Source organism: Myotis daubentonii, chromosome 3, assembly GCF_963259705.1.
Source record: "Myotis daubentonii chromosome 3, mMyoDau2.1, whole genome shotgun sequence".
Taxonomy (NCBI): domain Eukaryota; kingdom Metazoa; phylum Chordata; class Mammalia; order Chiroptera; family Vespertilionidae; genus Myotis; species Myotis daubentonii.
In genome coordinates this window covers 50,680,357-50,704,128 of record NC_081842.1, presented here as the reverse complement: position 1 = coordinate 50,704,128, position 23,772 = coordinate 50,680,357, and the positions used below count along the sequence as shown (strand labels likewise).

Below are 23,772 nucleotides of genomic sequence, written 5' to 3'. Positions count from 1 at the left end.
TAAAGGCAATATTATGTTTACTGTTGTCGGGTCTTTAAATGAATGGCTGCCCTCTGCTTCTGGAAAGCAGAGAATTTGCAGAGAGAAAATTTAATTTCCAGGGAAGGATGCCATGAAATCATTTCTATGAATTTTTATAAAGTAAGTTTGATCTTTACACATCTCAAACCAGAAACCGCACATGGTGTCAGGTAAAGAATGTTGCACTGGAGGCAGTGTCCTCACTTGAGTGGTAACTCTGCCAGTAGGAGCCATGTGGCTTTAGGGAAAATCACTCTCCCCTTTAGGGAATCCTTATGTTGTTCATAAGGATTGAGCTGAATATTACCTATCTTGTTTTGACTTGACCTATGTTGAAAATTTATTCCCTTAAACTCTGAATAAAGTCATCCCACAAATAAATTTTCTTTTCCTATCAGGTTTTTGAAAAAAAACTCCATTCTTGTCAAATGCCACCTTATTAGAGTTTCTTTTTTCCCCTTTTGTTTTGCCTTGTACCTCCCTCCTGGACAAATGAAATTGCTCCCTTTATCTTTGCTCTCACAATAGTTTTCAGGCATCTCCATCCTTATCACCATTATTTGTATAGCTACCTGTTCTTCCTCATGCTCCCAAGATATGAGGTCACTGAGGGCAGGGGTTATCCTTATGATATGCATGGTATGCTCACTAAGCATGCATTGAGTAGAACTTTTAAAACTTAACTCATTTAACAGGTAGACTTAATAGATACTATACAATTAAAGGAGATTTTTATTTGGAGAGAACAGATAATGTGAAATTTAATAAAAGGGGTTGGTTGACTGTTTATTGCTGAAGTGAAAGGGGGTCTTCATTATTATTTTCTTTTGTGTTTTTAATATTCAAGATTGTTGAAATTCCACAAGAGCACAGGGAAGTTTAATATAGCTTATTTCAATGATATGCTAATATTAACTATTTCCCCCCAATGTCAACTAAACTTAAGGCCTCACTTTAAAAAAATTACTACATAATTTAAAATTAAAACAAGAGTAATATCTCAGATTTATAGCACTTAGGACTTTTTTGTTTTTATTTCATGTACCCCCTTCATTGCAGAAGATGTCTTTTTTTTTACTTTTATTTTATTTTATTTATTTATTTTAAATAAATCTTTCTTGTTCAGATTATTACAGTTGTTCCTCTTTTCCCCCCCATAGCTCCCCTCCACCTGGTTCCCCCTCACCCCCTGCCCGCCCCCCCCCAGACTATCCTCGTCTATAGGGGTACGATTTTTGTCCAGTCTCTTCCCGCACCCCCTCCACCCCCTTTCCCCTGAGAATTGTCAGTCCACACTCCCTTTCCATGCCCCTGATTCTATTCTATTCACCAGTTTATTCTGTTAGTCAGATTTTTTTATTCACTTGATTTTAAGATTCACTTGTTGATAGATGTATTTGTTGTCACTTTGTTGTTCATAATTTTTATCTTTACCTTTTTCTTCTCCTTCCTCTTCTTAAAGAATACCCTTCAGCAGTTCATATAATACTGGTTTGGGGTGATGAACTCTAGTTTTTTCTTGTCTGTGAAGCTCTTTATCTGACCTTCAATTCTAAATGATAGCTTTGCTGGGTAGAGTATTCTTGGCTGTAGGTTCTTGCAATTCATCACTTTAAATATCTCTTACCACTCCCTTCTGGGCTGCATAGTTTCTGTTGAGAAATCAGCTGACAGTCGTATGGGTACTCTCTTGTAGATAACTGTCTTTCTCTTGCTGCTTTTAATATTCTCTCTTTTTCTTTAGCCCTTGGCATTTTAATTATGATGTGTCTTGGTGTAGTCCTCTTTGGATTCCTTTTGTTTGGGATTCTCTGCACTTCCTGGACTTGTAAGTCTATTTCTTTCACCAGGTAGGGGAAGTTTCCTGTCATTATTTCTTCAAATAGGTTTTCAATATCTTGCTCTCTCTCTTCTTCTGGCACCCCCACAATTCGGATGTTGGTACGCTTGAAGTTGTCCCAGAGGCTCCTTGCACTATCTTCATATTTTTGTATTCTTTTTTCCTTTTGCTTTTCCAGTTGGGTGTTTTTTGCTTCTTTGTATTTGAAATCTTTGACTTGATTCTTGGGATCCTCTAGTCTGCTGTTGGATCTCTGTATATTATTCTTTATTTCAGTCAGTGTATGCTTAATTTCTAATTGGTCCTTTTTCATATCCTTGAGGATCTCACTATATTTCTCAGAGGTTTCTAGAAGATTCTTGAGTAACCTTATAACCATGGTTTTGAACTCTATATCCAGTAGTTTGCACTCCTCCATTTCGTTCATTTGTGACCTGTTTCGTTGTCTCCGCATTTTGGCTGCTTCCCTGTGTTGATAGAGTGGCTTTGTGTGCTAGGTGTCCTATAGGGCCCAGTGGCTCAGGCTCCCTGAAGCTGACACTTACCTGAGGTGGACACTCTTGATGCACCCCTTTGTGGGTTATGTGCACAGTCTTGTTGTAGTTAAGCCTTGATTGCTGTTGGTATCACTGGGAGGAATTGACCTCCAGGACAATTGTCTGTGATCACCAGTTGTATGTACAATGGGAGAACTTCTGTGCTGGAGACACCCTTGTGGAGCAGGACTTGCTTCAGTGGGGCTTTGGCGCTCACTGAGTCTGCCCAAGTTTTTAGCCAGAGAAAGGCCAGGCCATTCATATGCAAAAGCCTCTGTGCACAGCTTGGGTGGGATTGTAAATTGGGTGGGGTGGGGTCTCAGGGAATCACCAGGGGGGAGCAAACCGCAATGGCTGCCAGTCTGCTCTGCCTTGGAGAGGTCCCTGGGTCTGTGTCCCGTGGCCCCTTGCAGGAACAATGACCGCTGCAAGCACCTCTGTGAGAAAGCCACTCTCACATTCCGGCCCGATGCCAGGTAGTTCAGTTTCTCTCCATATGAGTCTGGGTCCCCAAATTCTCACCCAGAACTGGAGTTCAGAGCAGTTGGGAGCTTGTATCTCCCTCCTGATTGAAAAAGACAACACGTACCCAGCTGCCAGCCCCTTACTCACGGCTCTGTACCTCCACACTTCCACACCTCTGCACCTCCTACTGGACTCAATGCGTTTTTCTCTTTCCTTCTAGTTGTAGAATTTTCATTCAGCCAGGCTCCCCATGGTTCTGGATAATATTTGTTTTGTCTTTTAGTTGTAGTTTTAATGTGGTTGTGCGTGGCAGCAAATTCAGGTGTTTATCTATGCCGTCATCTTGGTTGTTGTTGCAGAGGATGTCTTATCAATACCTTAAACTCTTTTTGATAGGGACATTCTGTTCTTAGGCCCTGAGCAGGTATGATTCTGATGAAGTATTCTGACTCAGGGCATTAAGACTATATCCTGTTGGCTACTTGGAAATGACATTTCCAGTTCTAGTGTATCTCCTTCACTGTCTTTATTTTGTATTTTAATCAGTCTTAGTAATAAATACTTCTTTAGCCAAAGCAAAATTTATATATTTAATTATATTTATTTCTCATTTATTTGGAAGAATTTATATATATATATATATATATATATATATATATATATATATATATATATATATATATATACTAGAGGCCCGGTGCACAAAAATTTGTGCACTCGGGGGGGGAGGGGGGTGTCCCTCAGCCCGGCCTGTGCCCTCTCGCAGTCTGGGACCCCTCGGGAGATAACGACCTGATGGCTTAGGCCTGCTCCCGGGTGGCAGAAGGCAGGCCCAATCCCTAGGTGCAGCCCCTGGTTGGGCTCATAGCAGGGCCGATTGGGGAGTTGGGGTGCTGCCCCCTGTCATGCACAGAGCAGGGTGGATTGGGAGGTTGTGATGCCACCCTCAGTCATGCTCAGGATAGAGCTGATTGGGGGGTTGGGGGGCACCGCCCCCTGTTACACTCAAGGCAGGGTCTATGGGGAGGTTGTGGCACCACCTCCTGTCACGCACAGAGCAGGGCCAATGAGGGGGTTTGGGCGCTGTCATGCATAGAGCAGGGCCCATCAGGGGAGTTGGGGCACCGCCCCCTGTCACACACAGAGCAGGGCGGATCAGGGGGTTGGGGCGCCACCACTGTCACACTCAGGGCAGGGCCGATGGGGAGGTTATGGCTCTACCCCATCACACACAGAGCAGGGCCCATGGGGTAGGGGTTGGGGCGCTGCCCTCTATCACCCACAGAGCAGTGCCGATCAGGGGGTTGGGGTGCCGCCATCTCACACTCAGGGCAGGGCCAATGGGGAGGTTATGGCTCTACCCCGTCACACACAGAGCAGGGCCGATCAGGGGGTTGGGGCACCGCACCCTGTCACACACAGAGCCGCAGGGTGATCAGGGGGTTGGGGAGCTCCCCCCTATCAGGCACAGAGCAGGGCTGATCAGGAGGTTGGGGCGCCTTCCCCTGTCAGGAACAGAGTAGGGCAGATAGGGAGGTTGTGGCCCCACCCCCTGTCACACACAGAGCCGCAGGGCGATCAGGGGGTTTGGGTGCTGCCCCCTGTCACACTGATCCCGGTGCCCGGAGGCCTCGCAGCTCCGCTGATCCCGGTGCTGGGAGACATATTACCCTTTTACTATATAGGATAGAGGCCTGGTGCACGGGTGCGTGCCGGCTGGTTTGTCCTGAAGGGTGCCCTGGATCAGGGTGGGGTCCCCACTGGGGTACCTGGCCAGCCTGGGTGAGGGGATGATGGCTGTTTGCAGCTGGTCACACACCCTTTAGGGTGGGGGTCCCCACTGGGGTGCCTGGCCAGTCTGGGTGAGGGGCTGAGGGCTGTTTTCAGGCTGATGGGTGACTGAAGCTCCCAACCGCTCCGTTTTTTCTTTTTTTTTTTTCTATTTTTTTTTCTTTTTTTATTCTGGGCCAGCTTTAGCTTTGAGGCTTGGCTCCAGCTCTTAGGCCTCCGCTGCTGAATGCAGGTTTCTGGCCTTTGTTTACCTTCTGTATTTGAAACAATGTTGCGATCCTGATGGCTGAAGCCCGGCGGACTAAAGCAGGTTCCTGGGGTTTTGTTAACTTCTATATTTGTAACATAGTTGCTTAGAGTTGCAGCTCAGAGGCCTGCAGCCGCAGGCGGGGAACGTTGGAGTCCTCTGTCACTGAAGCAAGCAAGCCTCATGTTAGTTTCAAGCTGCCTGGCTGCCGGCCGCCATCTTGGCTGGCAGTTAATTTGCATATTGCCCTGATTAGCCAATGGGAAGGGTAGCGGTCGTATGCTAATTACCATGTTTCTCTTTTATTAGATAGGATATACACACACATAGTACCAAGTTTTAAAAGTACAAAATAAATTGTAGCCTAAAGTAAATTTCCTCTCTCTCCTATTCAGCATCCTAATCCTCCCTAAGACTATACCCAATATCAGTTTCTTGTGTACCCTTTCAGAAAGAGTCCATTAATTTATAAACATAAGCAATGCACATTCTTTTATTCCATCACACAGATTGTAACATAATTTAATATTCTTATATATGTGTGTTAAATTTTTTATATTATAAATTCATGTAATTAAATTTCAAACAATAAATTTCAGGGATCTTTCAGTACATATTGAGTTAATAATTTTTTAAAGTTCAAGACATTTCTTTGTAACAAGAGATGTGCCAAAATTCAATTAGTTCCCTATGAATGGATTAGTATCATTAGGATCAAATAGCATGTAATCAAAGTTGTACTGATATGTTGTGCAATTTTCACTAGCTTACCGTCTTCAACCATATCAGGAAGCTAATATTTAGAAAAGACATTTGGGAGAAGTGGCTTTTTAAGTGTTGAAAGATGGAGACAAATTGCAATCCATAAATGTATTCAGTGTGTACTCTTTCCAAGAATGTAAGAGTTCCCATTTCTTCTACATTCTTTCCAGTACACTGGCCTATCAAACATTTTCATCTTTGAAACCTGAATAATTGAACAATGGTATCTTATTATTGATATATTTTATAGTTCTCTGAGTATGAGTGAATCTTATGAGTTATGTGTCTACAAGTGAATTATATTTCAGGCATAGGCTATATACTTACTCTAAGTACTTTGTGGGTTACTGTTTTTGAATTTGGTGCATAATTGTAAAATATTCTCCAAATGAAAAATCCATATAACAGTCCCCATATTACTTTACTTCAGCAATATGAAATATCATTAATTTACTATTAATTTTATTATATCAATATTTAATTAATAAATTATTTATTACATGTTCTAGGTACTAAGATAAAATATGAAAGATAAAGATACCTAAATTTGTAGGTATAGGAGCTCATAATCTCTTGGGGGAGGAGACATATGAACAAGCTGAATAAATCAATTCCATGTTATGGAATAATAAAATCTGTTATAGGAGCTCAGAAGTTGTAATTGATTTGGGGCAGAGTCAGGAAGCATCAGAAAAAAATTTCCCAGAGGGAGCTGGTAGGTCTTATGGTAAGTCTTAAAGAATGTGTGGGATTTGTAGGGTCAGAGAGAGTTGAGGTAGTAGAAGTGAGAATGTACATTTGGAACTGTGCCTGTATTTTGGTGATGAGTTTTGACTAATGAGCAAATGTTACTTCCCTGAAATTCACAAGTATTGACTACCTTGGATTGATTGACTTCATATTTCTCACAATAAACAACTGATACTTGGCTCATAGAACTCATATTTAAAGGTTTTTTTTTAAAAAAAAAATAGATGACAAGCTCTGCATCTATTCAAAACAACTCATTATAGTGTAATTAGAAGAGAATGGAAAACCTCAAATTGTAACAGCAAACTTTGAAGTATTATTTATTTGAAGATTGGGAACTGGGGTGGGAAGGTTGGAGGAAAATGCATGGAAGGTTTATATATTAACTGGACCTCAGAAGGTTTTATCAGGAAAAAACTATAAAAGTAACAACATTATTTCTTGCCCCCCCCCTTTTTTTTTGGTCTGCTATAGGATGTACTTAAGTTAAAGGAGAATTATTGCTCTATTTCTCATAGAGATGTGATGGGATATAGGACAGGATTGGAGGTAAATACAGAGTCTGAATATGGGTGCTGAATTTTTCAAAAGTGGTTTGTCCTTTAGTGGGTACAGTATCTACTGGTATTCGTTATGGGCAGAAAGTGAGATGGTAACATTTATTAAGCATTGGAAATTGTATATGTAAATGAGAGTACCTCCTTCAGTTTACCTCACATTTCTTAATCTATATAAAGCTTTTTCTAACTGCTTGTTTCTTCATCAAAAGATAGACTGAACCACCTTTTTTTTCTTTGTACTTTCACTGAGCTCTGCAATCCTACCTGTATTGCAAAGCTGTGTTTTGCTTATGGTTGACACATCTCTCTTCCTTTACTGTCTTTTAGTGACTTAGTTTTAGTTTCAAATTATTTGTGGAATGTGTGAATGGATGAGTGACTGAATAAAAAGTCATCTTAAAACCTTACTCCCTGTTCCTATGAAAATGACCTTGTTTTGAACTCCTATCTAAATAAATGTTTAAATTAGTATAATTTAATTTCAGGACCCTCCCTGGTGGCAATTTCTGGTCTTTTAAAAGTGGATGTATTTTTTTCTAATAACAAAATAAGAAAGTAATGTAAACAGGCAATTCCTTTGAAAAATATAAGCTCTTAAATAAAAAATGTTCAAACTTACTCATAATTAGAGACATGCAAATTAAGATATTTCAATTAAACTGACAAAAATAAAAATGTAGCATAATCCATTCTATGGGTGGGGCTGTGGAGAAAGCTGAACTCAGACAAGGAATTTAGACAAGGCTCTTAGAAACATACAGATGTTTTACATACTCAAATAATAGAAAAATCACTAAAATTAATTTTAAATAATTAAAATCAACCATTATGGAATATAAGTAAAAATAAATACATGTAACTCGGTTACAAATGAATAAGCTACACTGAAAAGGATAAGGAACAAAGAACTAATCTAAGTCCCTTTGAAAAAATACTATTTTGACTAGCAATTGTAAAAAGCCTAAAGATAAATAACATCACTTCTGTGACATTCTTGCCAAAATTAATAACTGTTGACAAATCATTAGAAAACACCAGAGAAACCCAAATCAAAAGACATTCAACAAAACGTTGGACCATTATTTATTAAAAACGTCAAGGTCTTGAAGTGAAGAAGAGATGGAGGATTTGTCATGAATTTAGGAAGATTAAGGAGACAACTAAATGCAAAGTGGATCCTAGATGGATCCTGAAACAGAAAAAGAACATTGGCCGGGGCGGGGGTGGGGGGGGGGGGAAGTGGGGAAGGCACTGGTGAAAGCTTGTAGCTTATTCAACAGCATGGTGCCAGCGTAAATGTTCTGGTTTTGATAACTGTACACTGGTTACGTAAGTTGTTAACATCAGAAGTTGAGTGAAGGGTATATGTGAACTCTGTATTATTTTGCAACATTTCTGTAATTCTAAATTTATTTCAAAATAAATAGTGTGGAGAAGAAGAAATAGAAGAACAAAAAAAAAGTACAAGAGGAAGAACATACATTTTTTTAAAAAAAAATGTGTTTTCATTTTTGAAAATAGTTAAAAGTGATTTAGACTCCAAGTCATTAATAAAGTAAGTCAGCTGCTAGTGGCAGTTTTTGTCATATTATCTAATGAAATTGATTTTATTGATGTCTTGTGTGCCCCAGCTACTATCACAAAAAGTACCATAGACTGGGTGGCTTAAACAACAAGCATTTGTTTCTCACAGTTCTGGAGGCTGGCAAGTCCAAGGTCAAGGCGCCAAGATCCTGCGTCTGGTGAGGACCGGCTTCCTAGTTCACAGATGACCATTTTCTTGCTGTGCCCTCCCAGGGTGAAAGGGGAGAGGTAACTCTCTGGAATCTCCTTTTAAAGGGCACTGATCTCATTCATGATCTTAAAGCTTCCCAAAGGCCCCATCTCTTAATACCTGGGGGATTAGGAAATCAATTTATAAATTTGGGGATACAGACATTCAGTCTATGGCAGTTGCCTATCGAAATTGGATTTGAAGGTATTTCTAAGACATGCCGTTTTTACCATAGCAGCCAGTGGACTATACATATCACACTGATGTTGATCTTTTAGTTTGTGTGTTGCCGAAGTTTCTTTGTGAAGATATAAGTTGCTTTCCGTTTGATAGACATTTTGCTATTAGTATACTCATTAAGAGTTTTTGACCTGGCAAATTTTTGAAAATGTTATTACTCATTCATTGTAGGCTTCCAAGCAGAAAAAATGCACTGATTAATTACACAGCTGATGCCAAGAGTCAACAGATTCCTATGTTTCATATGAACAGAAAATGTCTTAGATAAGTCACCACTTAAAAATCTCAGAACTCCCACAGACTCTTATTAATTCCTGCAAACTGTGAGTAACTCTTTATAAAAAGGAAAAATTTAGATACTAGGAATTGAAACAAGCTCACCTATCATTATGTACCAGATTTTCTAATCCCTCTTAGAAAATTATTCTTTCATTTTTCAACCACATTGGTGAGTCACTTGCTAGAGTTGGTCCAAGGTCAACAAGGTCAATTCAAAAAGAGAAAGAAGGCCTAACTTAAGGAAACCTCAATTAGAGACAGATACATGATTTAAAATTTGGGCATTAAAATAATAATATATCTTGAAGTTAAAATTTAAAAATATAATTCCCAGAACAACTTTGATTTGGGGTTATAGAATAATACAAACAGAAAGGAGAAAATTTGGACGTTTTTCTTAAACTAAATTTTGCCACTTTATTACTATCCATTGTGCTTCGGCTACATCATTTGTTTTGTTTTGTCTTATGTTTGGATGTTATGGTAGCTGCAAAACTGTGTTTTCCTTAAGTACTGCCCAGCATACTTTAGGAAGATGACATCTATGTACCTAATTGTGGAACTAGATGTCACCATAGGAGTTGCTTTAACAAGCATGTACATTGAAGTTCTGATAAGGGTAAGAACCTTTTTTTATTTTTAACTAAGTTTGAGTAATAAAATTCTAGTGATCAATTCCCTTTTAATCTACTTTGATGACATGTTCATAATATATAGTCAGAAAATATTTCGCATTAAAATATTATGTGCTCTCTTTGGTTTAATCTGAGCTCACTTGAGAGTTCAAGATCAACAACAAAAATCTGTCCATGTGAGCCCTCAGTCTGTTTTTACAACTACTGTGATGATTAATTTTCTTTGTGATGAATACACTTGACCGAAAGTATCACTTCAACAGCCATTTAAACAAGACAGCGGGCCACTTGAATATTAATTATGACAGCTTTCTTGTTCTGCCATCTAAGAGTTGACAGCCTTATTGAGGAGGTAGAAGATTTGCCTGCAATGACTAAAAGGGCCAGTATGTTAAACCACTGAGGAGCACCTAGAACACGGAAAATTGGGAATAGCACCTTATCTTGTAAAGATAATAAACATCTTCCAAGCACTTTCACACCTTTCACCACATTGAATCCTTGCAATGACCCTGCCAGGTAGGCAGACAGGAGGGGCTCGTTATAAATATGAAAAGTGAAGCTCTGGACAAGCATGTGTGTTTCAAAATCACACATGGACCTGCTTGCTCTGCTCTGCTTCCTTTGAGGGAATCGGGCCTTTGTCCTATTTTTATTGTTGTTATTATGTTCAAGGGATAACATTTATCTCAAATTAAAGAAATAGCTCTAGCACTGGGCTCCAGAGCAGGAGCGCTCTACCGGAAAGCTCTGCCTGTGCTGCAGCACGAAGGACTATTTTTAGGTGTTTTTCTTTTGCTAATTGCCTCTCCCTCTGTGGGGAATTTCTATGGTAGAATCCCCAGACAGCCCAAGTTTCTCACTAATTCCCGAAGAGACCGGAAAGAGGAGGGCCATGACCCAGGTTGCCCAGTGATGACATCCTGGTGGCATTAGCAAGACCTTCCAGGACCTTGCAGCCCACAGAGCTTAGGTGGTTCCACTGAATAACAATTCTAAGAGATGACTGGAAGAAAGGCCTGGATATACCTCCTTGAGTCTTGGAAATGCCTCTAATGACTGTGCCTGGTTGGAGCTTAATTCTGAAAGGAAGTAGGAGAATGTGGAGCCAGGATGGTTGTGGGCTCGAGGCCCTCCAGATGTTTTGGCTTTCTTCTAACACCTTTGAGGGGAAGAAGGAAGAGACTTCTGAAAGAATAATTTTCCAGGCAACTTCAACCTTAAATCTCAACTATTAGGGAACATCATAGGAACTGTGAAGGTTTAGCCTACAGAAGAGAAAAAGAAAAGTGGTGATGAAAACCAATTTTACTCCCTTGCCAGGAAGAGCTGACCAGCTAGTGCTAGGTGGCCTTGGGACAATGGGTAGAACAAATATGAAGTTTCTGGCTCAGTGTCAGTGTAAACCTTCTAACAGGTTTTATACAATGAACTACCTTGGAAACTGGTGAGTTCCTTTTAAGTGGATTTTTTTTTTTTTTTTTAATTTCAGAGAGGAAGGAGAGGGAGAGAGAGATAGAAACATCAATGATGAGAGAGAGTCACTGATTGGCTGCCCCCTGCAGGGCCTCACACTGGGGATGGAGCCTCCAACCCAGGTATATGCCCTGACCCATCATCCGAACTGTGACCTCCTGGTTCATAGGTCTAGGCTCAACCCCTGAGCCACTCCGGTTGGGGGTGGTAAGTTCTTGATACCTGAACTATTCACTAGTTCTTCATACCTGAACTGTGGACACTAGCATGGACCCTGCATTCATCGGAAAGTGAAAGTGATTGAAAACCCTACAGGTGGGGAGCTAAGCAATCGTTGTTAACACTATTATAGCACCTATTTTACATCAAGTGTTTGCTTAACCCTCAACAAGGGGTGTAGAAAGTAGACACTATTAACTTTCTTTTAGAGGTGTGGAACTTGAGGCACAGAGAGGTTAAAAAATGTGTTCAAGGCCACATAACTAGTAAGTATTTGAATTTAAGCTATTTGCCTCTGGCATCTGTACTCTTAATCACCTGCTATGTTGCTGTGTCCTCTCTGGCCCCCCTTGCCCTGAGATTCCAGGGTCCAGCCCTTCCTGCCCGGCAGCCCTTCCGCCGGATTATTTGTAGGCTTCACTTGTAAGCCTCCCAAAATGGCTCCGAGGCCTCCTCTGAGAGCAAACAAAAGAACCAGCCAACCCACCAATAAATAAGTAAAGCCAAAGAGGTTTCTGGTGAAAAAAACCGTCAAGGCCTTTACACCTACAGGGAAGATCCCTGGTCATCTTGGGCCAGGTGGTTCAGTCAGACCTGATCGGAATAGTGCGCCTAAGTGTAGTGTTATTTTCTGATTCCCTTCCTCCTCTGCCTCTCCCTCTGCCTTCCCTTCTGGCGCCCCCCAACCCCCCCCCCCCCCCCCCGCACCTGCCTTCCCACTGCACCTGTGCTAAGCTTTTCCAGGAGACTGGAAGGCACGAAGCTAACAACTGTCTATCCCACACCCTCTCCCCGCCCTGATTCACACAGGGGGAGAGTGACTTACCCAAGGTCACCGAGCCCCATCACAAAATCCAGGTGTGCAGACTCCCACATCAGGGCTCCGCCCACACCCAGACACACCTTCGCTCTCCTCCCCCGCACCCAAGAGTTTTCTTTATTCCCCATCCCCTCCTCCCCATCCCCACCTCCCGGGTCCCTGGAGTCGCTTCTGACGCTTTGCAGGCTCCAGGGTCCAGCTCTTCCTGCCGGCGCATCCCTTCCGCCGGATTCAACGCCGAGTCGCCCTCCGCACGCGCGCAGCCGGCGGGGGCCCAGGGTTCACCGCCCCACGCTGAGATCGGGAGCAGAAGGGGTGCCCGGAGCCACCAGGCCAGAAGGCCAGGCCCCTCGAGGGACCCCGCCCTCGTCCCCCAGGGTGCCGGCACCTAGAAAGGGCACCGACCCAGTCACCTTCCTGTCCGCAGACCAGACGCTTCCTGGAGAAGTCCCAGTGTCAGGTGCGATCCCACCGGGTGTGGCCGCGCCCGTGGCTCCCCGGGGGCTGCTCCCGCCCGCCGCACTTCCTCCGCCCGGACACCGCGCCCCCGTGCCCCGCGCCCTGGTCCTGCCCGGCCGCGCTGCGAGCCGCTCTCCACCCGGGACGCGCGCACCATGGACCCGGGAGCCGGCTCTCCAGCGCCGGCCGCCTTTTGGTTGGACCATTAGCGGAGGTGGGCGGGGAGTGGCCGCACCCCACACGCGCGCTTCTCCATGAAGGTTCTTGAGCTTTCTTTGAGGAAAGGAGTGCATATGCTGCAGTGTCTCTGTGGAAGGAGCCTGAGGACCAGCAACAGCCTAAGCGGTGAGCCCGTGTTCTTTCCTTGGCCCTCGACCACCCCCTCCCTCCTCCTGGCCCCTCTCCTTTCCCCTCCGCGCCTCTATTCCGCGGGGTCGGTGGTGGTGGTGGAGGGAAGGCGTTTCCTTGCTGGGGCCCGATGATGGCCCTGCCGCGAGTTGTCTTTTTTTTTTTTTTTAAGCCCTGAAGTCATCAGCGCTTTATAGAATGCTCCAGCTGTCACCTAGCGCCCGCCCTGGAACCTCGGTCTCTGGGAGGGGTGCGTTAGGTGACCTGCTTTCCACCGCCTCGCGGCTCTCTCCTTGTGACTTGCGACTTGGAGTTGCTCTGCCTCCTCGGAGAAGTTGCGGGTGCGCTGGGCGGGAGAGGGGACTTTGAACAGGTGGCTGGCGAGGCAGGTATCTTTTCTTTTTCTGGCTTTGTCTGAGAAGTTGACTTCTGGCCATCTCCGGGGAGTGCGGTTTGCCCCGGAGATCAAGCAGGTTCTGTGCTCCTTGCGGAAACAGGAGAGTTCCAATCAGTGTGAGGCTTAACCGACCAGTCCCCCGCCTCCCGCTCCCCCCAGGGAAGGCACAGGGAGGGAAAGAAAGAAAAGCAGGCCCTTTAAATGACCAGCAATATTGAGAAAAATAAATAAAAACAATCAAACTAAAACCAAATACGTGAAATTCTTTTGTGTGAAAGCCTTGGGGATGGTGCGCTGTTTCACATTTTCCATTGTCCATCTCTTTCTTTTAGGGTGTAAATTCCCTTTAAAATGATTATGTCTAGTAATTTTGCAAGTACTAATCCACTTTTTGTGTCTTGGATTTTCTCTTACAAAATGTGTGTGTGTGTATGGGGGGGGGGTGTTGGGCGTGAGGGCAGAGGAAAAGTACACCCCTTTCCTCTGTCTAAACAAATGTCTCTTTTTAAACTAAAGGTTTTGGGGACCATGAATTGCAAAAAGCTTTAATGTTCAAAAATTTAACAATGTTATAATAGGTGTCATGTTTAAAACTTCATTCCTATATTATTCTGGTGAATCTGACTCATTTGGTTACTTATCTATTTTCACTCTGATCTAGAGCTATGAAGACTGTATTTGGGAAGATTAGAATAAGTATAGATTTCATTCATCCTTTATAAAACTTTGACTTTCTGGTTACTTATCACTCTAAATACAAAATAAAACCAGTTTAAAAGAACTAATTAGATAATTTAACTATATATGAGATATGAGAATATACACTTGTGAAATGAAATCAGCCATGAGATCTCATATTTTTACTTTTATTCAATTCAGAAAATTGTGTAAACATAATTTTTTTGCACCTATGTTTATAAGTGATTTCAAGCCACTACATTCTAAACTAACATGATCGATGTTGAAGTTTTGTGTTTTGAAAATACATATTTCAGGAGTCCAATAGAGATGTATTTTAATATTATTTCAATTTTCCTTTTCTACATTAAATGAAATGTGAATGGATTGTAACTTAATATGTTTCCCACATAGGCTGCCCAATCACATATGTTATCATTTCTGTTTGGATCTGTTACTTTTTCAGAAACTGACTTTACAGGTAAATTGAATATGTTACCTCTTTTAGACAGGGTATGTCCTCATTTAAAAACAGGTAACATATTCAATTTACCTGTAAAAGTCAGTTTTCCAAATAGTAACAGATCCAAACAAAATTGATAACATATCATTTGGCACCATAGGTTGTTGCAAGATCATGAGACATACAGAAGACCTAGTTATAAAGCAGTCTTTTGCAACAGCATGGCTGGACCTGGAGATTATTATGCTAAGTGAAATAAGCCACACCAATACCCTATGATCTCACTTATATGTGGAATCTAATGAACAAAATAAACTGATGAACAAAATAGAACCAGAGGCATGGAACAGACTGACAGAGGTCAGAGGGGAGGGAGTTGGTGGGGGAATGGATGAACGAAGTTGAAAAGATAGGCCAAAGAACATATATGCATAGCCAATGAACAATGACTACAGTGTGATGATGGCCAGAGGCAGGGGGCGGGGCAAGGGCTGAGTCCTGGTGGGTAAAGTGTGTGTGTGTGTGTGTGGTGGGGGGTGAGGGGCTGGTAGGGGGAGGGCAGGGATGCGGGACATATTTAATAGTGTCAACAATCACAAACTCACTAAGAGTTTTGAATTTAGTATTATTATATTTAAAAAAGTGGAAATAATGATAGCTGGTTTCTATCTTATTTAATCTTAGATTTAACATGTGATCATATGGAAATTGTTGCACTTTATTTATACATGCATGTTTACTTAGTGGAATAATTGGTTATACTGGGGAACTATCACTCCAGGGGAATTCTTTTAAAATGGTGTAGTCACAGTAGTGAAGATAAAGACTCATTTACACCCTTCCCACAGACAGAGGTAATACGTAGATTATAGATTGTTTCTGGGAACTACATTGCCTTTGCTTAAATTGTGGCTTTTCTTAGTTTATGATCTTATATAACTTTTATATGTTCCTGCTATTCCTCATTCAGAGCATAAATTACTAAGGTAATGGTATGTACCTCATAGGTTGTTGTAAACATTGAATGACTTAATAATAGCTAAAGCTTTATTGAGCTTTCACAATATGTCAGGCATTGTTCTGAGAACTTTGAGCTTATCATATACATGTCCTGTATATTTTAGATATTATTGTGTTCCATTTCAAAATTTATTTCATGTGACTTATGCTATTAGCATGACATTACAGCAATTCTGCATTATGCCCAGTGTGCACATGCAAATTGAGGTAAAGACATCAGCTACATTTCCATGGAGCAGTTTATGAGAATAGAGCTGGAATTCACTATTTCAATTTTTCAAACTTTCCTAAAGAGCCATACAATAATACCGGTATTTTGAACTGTGTCAGCATGGAGTAGAAATTTTTATGCCAGCTATTTTTCCCCCATTACTTTAGGGTTGAGGGAAGTGAGAACCACTGGAGAACAGTGACATAATTTTTATAAGAGACTAAGAGATTCTATTTTTGTGTGTGTTAATCTTCACCCAAGGATATTTTTCCATTGATTTTTAGAGAGAGTGGAAGGAGTCGGGGAGTCAGAGAGAAAGAGAAACATTGATGTGAGAGAGACATATCGATTGGTTGCCTTGAGCAAGCCGCCAGACTAGGCCAGGGATCAAGCCTACAACCAATGTACCAGGTATGAGCCCTTGACCAGAATCGAACCCAGGACCCTTCAGTACATGGGCCAATGTTCTATCCACTGAGCTAAACCAGCAAGGGCAAAGAGCTTCTATTAATGGATTGCTGAATTTTTGGAATTGTAAACATTTCAATATTTTATTTAGCCATTATTAAACAAATAGAGTTAAAATACAAAATAATTATTACTAACATTTAATCTTCTTAGTGTAATTAAAATATTTTATTTCTCTTGTCTTTTCTCTTCATTTTCAATTATTAATATTTTGTCTAATTTATCTCCTTATATTAGTTTAGAAATGTTTTGTACTTCAGGAGGATGGAGCTAGCATGAGCTATCAAAGAAGACAATCTTAGACAAGATTAAGTGGATTGTTTAAGACTATTTCTCAGTGTCTTATGATTCTCTTTTTCTATTTTTTAAATTTATCTTTGTTGTTGAAAGTATTACAGATGTCCCCTTTTTTCTCCATTGACTCCTTCTCCACCCTGACACCCCCCACCCCCAACTGCTGCCAGGCCTTCACTGCCCTATTTTCTGTCTATGGGTTATGCATATATGGATACAAGTTCTTTGGTTAATCTCTTCCTGCCTTCCACCAATGATTTTTTTTTTTTAAGCAGGGGGAGCCTATCCATTAAAAGACAGATAAGTTTAAAATTCTACACAATTCTACTCATAGTATATGGCACTTCTATTAACCTGATACAATACTAAGTTTTTAGTTCAAAGGGAGAGTAAAGCAGCTTCATTTTTCTCTATAGATAGGGACCTTTGCAAAAAACATAGGCTCACAGGAGAGTAGGGATTAAAACAGCAGTTTACTGCCTGCATTCCTCTCAATATCTAGTTGGGAGGAAAGCAGACGCATTGTAGCAAAGGAGGGTGGTTCTCATCACTTCTGTGCATCACTAAGGTATAAAAGAGGGGTTCCTGTCCTAACAGCCAGGCTCTTGGGAAAGCTGTATTAGGTCTCCACCTAATACTAGGTCCCTACAATAGTAATGTGTGTGTGAGTGTGTGTACAAGTGGAGACAACTGGACAGGGGGAGCACTGTGCTCATCTTACCACCTTAAGCTATTTCAAAAAATCAGCCAACTGGCTCTCCTCCTTCTGTGTACAGTCATAATTATTCTACAATATTTGGTCAATTAGGGGCTACTCAACCTGGTAGCTTTGGGAATTATCAGATGTCTAGAGATTGAACTATACAGTCACATTAAATGGCCTTGGTGTGGGATTGAAACACTCCGGGCAAAAGTAATTTATCAACCCGCTGAAAAACATAACTAAAAAAAAACAGTTACAACCATACCTTAAAGCATAATACTGGCATCTAAATTGAAACTGCCCACTTACAGGTTGCATCAGCTGGTTGTGTATCTAAGGGATATAGGCTCTGACTACTCTAAAAGACAATGAAGTGATCTAAGAAAGAATGTTTGTTTGTAAAGTGGTTATTGCTTTATGCTTATTTCCCAGGGAGGGATTCTCTATAAAGACACAATTATACAATTGTTTTCAGCTTCACACTACCTTTACTCCTAAGGATTCATATAGTCATTTAATCTCTTTTTTTCCTTCGGAGATGTGGGTAACAGGTGCCCTCCAAAATTGAGACAAATGACAATAATGTATTTATAAATTGAAGATATTTTAAATTCAAATTCAATCTTCAGAAATCCACCAAATAAAGAAATAAATGACAAAATCCACCTCCTGAAGCCATGTACTCAGGTGCTCACACTGTTTTAATTTTGAAATATGGGTCACTTCAGTGTGTGGCTGCCTTCAATGATCCAATCTTGGAAAGCTTGATTAAAGGATAAATGATTTATTCATGGCAATTATCTTTGTTGTAGAATCACTTTTTGAGCTGTTTTTATGTCCTGAGCTTAAAACTTTTCACTATTTCGCCCTAACTGGTTTGGCTCAGTGGATAGAGCGTTGGCCTGCAGACTGAAAGGTCCCAGGTTCGATTCCGGTTAAGGGCATGTACCTTGGTTGTGGGCACATCCCCAGTAGGGGGTGTGGAGGAGGCAGCTGGTCGATGTTTCTCTCTCATCGATGTGTCTAACTCTCTGTCCCTCTCTCTTCCTCTCTGTAAAAAAATCAATAAAATATGTTTAAAATTTTTTACACTATTTCAATGATGCTTCAATGGCTACAATGATATGAATTATGTAATATACCACATATCCATAACTTTCCTATGGCTTTCATTTCCAAAGGGATTTTTTGTTGTTGTTTTACATGAGCTTTTTAATGTTAATTAATGTCAAAAAGCAGAACTTGGTGCTTCTTGTTAGTTCATTTGCCTTAAAGTACTTAATAAACAAGCCATTTGCTAAGTGCCTACTGTATGCAAATGTAATAGTCATTACAATTTTTCACCCAGTCTTTTGGATTGTTTTCTTGAGCATATTAGGATGTGATCATCTGACTTGCACTATTAGCCCATGTCATGTGAACAGAAGTGACAGGCCTCACTTCCATGTGGAAGCTTTCATAGAGTTAGAGCACAGTTCACCTCAGGCTTTCCTTCTGATGATGTTCCAAGGAATGGTTGCTCCATCAGCCTATATTCCTGAGTGTCTGTAATAAACAGAGCCCCACTATGTGAACCATGTTGAGCATTTCGCATAAATGAGAAGTGAATACTTCTTTTTTAAGTAACTTAGATTTTTGAGTTCAATCATCATCTGACCTACCCCGATTGACATAGTCAGGCCAGAGAGTTTAAAATAATAAAATTAAATGGAAGATTATTGGGCGATGTTTAAAGGTCTTTACAATCACATACTCCAATTTCTCCATGATATCATCTTTGGTATATAATAAATAGATGTATTGGTTTTCTTTCATAACCTTAGGATAATTAATTTACCTTACCAAAGTATGAGGCTTTGTCATCAATCACCCTTGTAGTTAGTGTGTTTCCTGAGCCTAGTGGGTACATTGTTTCTTAAATGGTATTTATCTTTTCCCCAAAGATATAATGAAGCTCCACTGATGTTTCTGAGATTATTCTTTCAAAGTTGTACTTTCATTGCAAGGCCCTTAAAGACTCAGTTGCTCCTGACAACTTATTATGAAACTAGAGGCCCGGTGCATGAAATTTGTGCACTGGTGGGGGGGGAGGGTGTCCCTCAGCCCAGCCTGCACCCTGTCCAATCTGGGACCCCTCGGTGGATGTCCGACTGCCGGTTTAGGCCTGATACCTGTGGGATCCGGCCTAAACCAGCAGTTGGATGTCCCTCTCACAATCTGGGACTGCTGGCTCCCAACTGCTTCCCTGCCTGCCAGCCTGATCACCACCCCCCCGCCCCCAACCACTCCCCTGCCAGCCTGATCGATGCCTAACTGCTCCCCTGCCAGCCTGATTGCCCCCAACTGCCCTCCCCTGCTGGCCTGGACATCCCTAACTGCCCTCCCCTGCTGGCCTGATCACCCACCTTGTGGCAGCTATCTCGTGACCACATGGGGGTGGCCATCTTGTGCAAGGGTGTGGTGGTCAATTTGCATAATACCTCTTTATTATATAGGATAGCGACAATGTGACAGCTCTGGTCACTACTATAGTTTTGCTTCTCCCAGCTTATAAACTAAGAACCACGTGCAGAGAAGAAAATCAGGTACTTTACAGCTATGGGGTTGGGCTGAATGCTCTCATCTGAGTCATAGACCATCAATCAATTTGCCTGGCTCTGGGTTAAGTACAGAAAAAGAGAAGAGGGAGGTGAGACTTTTTCAGAAACATAAGATATTTGTGTCATGCCAACTAGCCCTCCACAGTTGGCACCCCTTCTTTCTTTCTCCCCTTTTCCATCTGAATATAGAAAATTAAAGAAACATGTTTCTGTTTTCAGGGATTGCCATTTTTTCAATCCAGATAACACTTCTTAATCCTATATAATAAAAGCCTAGGTGGCATCACGTGCAACGTCATCACAATATGGCTGCCACAAGATAGCCACCGCAAGATGGCTGGCAGGGGAGGGTAGTTGGGAGCAATCAGGCCGGCAGGGGAGGGCAGTTGGAGGTGAACAGGCTAGCAGGAGAGGGCAGTTGGGGGCAATCAGGCTAGCAGGGGAGGGCAGTTGGGGACTATCGGGCCAGCAAGGGAGGGCAGCTAGGGGCAACCAGGCCTGCAGGGGAGGGAAGTTGGGGGAAATCAGGCCGGCAGGGAAGGGCAGTTGGGGGTGATCGGGCCAGCAGGGGAGCAGTTAGGCATCAATCAGTTTGGCAGGGGAACAGTTAGGGCAGTGGTTCTCAACCTGTGGGTCACGACCCCTTTGGGGGTCGAACAACCCTTTCACAGGGGTTGCCTAAGACCATTGGAAAACATATATAATTACATATTGTTTTTGTGATTAATCACTATGCTTTAATTATGTTCAATTTGTAACAATGAAAATACATCCTGCATATCAAATATTTACGTTATGATTCATAACAGTAGCAAAATTACAGTTATGAAGTAGCAATGAAAATAATTTAATGGTTGGGGATCACCACAACATGAGGAACTGTATTAAAGGGTCGCGGCATTAGGAAGGTTGAGAACCACTGAGTTAGGGGGCGTTCAGGCTGGCAGGCAGAAGTGGTTAGGGGCAATCAGGTAGGCAGGCAGGCGAGCAGTTAAGAGCCAGCAGTCCCAGATTGTGAGAGGGATGTCCGACTGCCAGTTTAGTCAGACACCCCACGAGCGGTCCCAGATTGGAGAGGGTGCAGGCCGGGCTGAGGAACACCCCCCTGCCCCATGCACAAATTTTGTGCACCAGGCCTCTAGAGAGAGAGAGAGAGAGAGAGAGAGAGAGAGAGAGAGAGAGAGAGAGTGTGTGTATCAGAGAGGAAGGGAAAGGGAGATTGAAACATCAGTGATGAGAGAGAATCATCAATCGGCTGTCTACTGCATGCCCCCAACTGGGGATCAAACCTGCAACCCTGGCATGTGCCCTGATCGGGAATCAAACCATGACCTCCTGGTTCATAGGTGGATGCTCAACCATTGAGCCACACCAGTGGGCTCAGCAAACACTTCTTGAGGAGGGATTGCATGCTAAGTTTTATTTTAGGTGCTGGAGACCAGCAGGGACATATATATGTACTTGGAAGAAGTGTAATACTAGGCAGGATATGATACATGCCCAAAGAGAAATACTTGGGAACCTCTGTTTGTCTCAAGTTTAACAACCTCTTCCCTGGGCCAATTTCCTAGTGTAAGAATCACCCCAAGGAAGGAAAAATTAATTCTGCCTAAGATTTATGTTAATCTCCCAGTGTTTGAAAGCATTTACGAGTTCAAAAAGGTAGGCTGAGTTAGGTCAGAACGGGGCTCTAATGCAAAGAATAGTATCTCTGAATATTTTACTGGAATAATGTATTTGAATTAAAATAAGATGCTGGTATAAATTTTTTTTTTTTACAAAGGTAAGTTCCCTACAACTCAATTCAAGCCTCCCGAGCCTTATTCATATTCAGGTCTCCTGCCTAGTTATTTATGTTATACCTTTGCACTTACTTCAGCACAAGTTTATTCATTCAGCAGCCAGATATGATTCATCAGCTTCTAAGAAAGGAGCAAGTTCTATTCTCTGGTATCACTATTAGAAAGGGACAGCCAAGGAGTACTTATACATCTGTTCCCTAAATTTCTATGAAATATCTTAAAACAGTGAAATATTTCTCTGTACAACTTAGTGTATGAAATTGCTACCTTTGTGACGTGTTGTTTTCATTGCACAATGCTATGTTAATCTCCCTGTGTTTGAAAGCATTTCTTTCAATGCTATTAAATGTTGGAGGGCCTTTGCATTTCGTAGGGTGCCAATCAGAAGGACACTGAGAGTCTGCCAAGACAATCTCTCTTGCTGAAATGATCTTTCTTGTTTATACATAAGCTTCTAGTACCTTCCTACCCCCTCCACTCGTTACTGTTTATAGAAATGATAGCATTGCAGTTGGTGTCACTGATTGCCCACGTTGTTGCTTCAATGAAGCCAGCTGGGATTCGATTGCATGGTCTTTAAATAAAACTTAGTGGCACAAAATCAATCTCCTTTTTTTTTTTTTTGAGGGGAGAGGGGTTGTTGCTGGCTGTATCATTCTCTACAGCACTAATTATTGGCTTCACTTGGAGGAACTTGAGAAGCAGGGGATCGCCATGTTGGCTCAGTGTCTGACCTTGGCATTGAAGAACTTGTGGGTCGATAGCATAGTTAGACTTCATGAAGCCTGTATCAAAATGATAGTGGTAACCTCCTCCATCGAACCCATTTTAGCACTCTGTAAGTAAGCATTGACCAGAGACTGTGAATGTTCCAGCTACTTGGAGGAGATTTATTGAGACAAGGAATTCTAGGCAATAATGCTCTGTAACAGCCTGTTAATGGTCCTGTGTTCAGGGGATGATCTGAAAATGGTGAGAAATAGAATGAAAAATTGGAGTTGCATTTTCTAAAACTGCCACATATGGAAAATGGAGGCTCTCAATCCCTTTTTTTTTTTTTTTGCCTTTTGGCTTCTAGACTTCACTGTGAGACAGGCAGGATAGCATTCCTCTTTATAGTTACACTAGAGGCCCAGTGCACAAAATGCGTACACTGGTAGGGTCTCTAGCCGTTGCTGGCTTCCGGCCAAGGCCTCCCTCCCTTCCCCTGGTCAGCCTCACTCCCTGGCCGAACTCCCGGACAAACTTCCGGCTGAGGGACAATTTGCATACTACACTTTTATTATATAGGATAGGACAGATTAGGAAACTAAGGCTTATCTAGCTGAAGGGTTGTATTCCTAGTACATTTATGCATTTTCTCCTCAGAACTTTACATTTACATTATCTCTATCTAAAATGTCTATATACGTGTGTGTGTGTGGGGGGGGGGTAGTTACCTTTAGAGAAGGAGGAAAGGCTTGATTTTTACTTTACAAATGTCTACATTTGAATGTTCATGAAAATATGCTCATTTTATAATAAGAAACTGCTAATATATATGAGATTATTACAGTTTTCTACTTACAAGAGGAACCTTTGAAAATATAAAATTTCTGTAGGATTGTAGAATAAGAAAATCACTTATAAAACCCTTATAAAACCATAACCCCAGTGTAATCCCTTCTGTTCTTTGTGAGCAAAATTTTTAAACAAATGTTATCGCTTGAAAAGTATGTTTTGTTTGTCTTTTCCCTATGAATGTAAACAATTAAAATATGGAAATATATACTCATATTGAAATATTTGGAAAATATTTTTTCCAGAAGGAATTACAAGAAACTGTTCATAGTGGGTGGTTGGAGAGCAAAGCATCTGGGGCAGTGAGGAGGGAGGATTTCCCTTTCTAGCTTTGTGCTTTTTTGTGCTGTTTCT

At 41.7% G+C, this 23,772-nt stretch overlaps 1 protein-coding gene across 5 annotated transcripts in view; it reads left to right on the top strand.

The window, feature by feature from the left end:
* FGF12 (fibroblast growth factor 12) overlaps positions 1-23,772 on the top strand; it is a 538,919-nt gene that overhangs the window by 147,995 nt on the left and 367,152 nt on the right. The window contains exon 1 of one of the 5 annotated variants that reach the window (XM_059687389.1): positions 12,726-13,219. The exons of the other annotated variants lie outside the window; for them this stretch is intronic. Coding sequence (XP_059543372.1) covers positions 13,129-13,219 — 91 coding nt within the window. The 5' untranslated portion in view covers positions 12,726-13,128. Of the gene's footprint in view, positions 1-12,725; positions 13,220-23,772 lie in introns of those variants that run through there. 5 annotated transcript variants of the gene reach the window in all.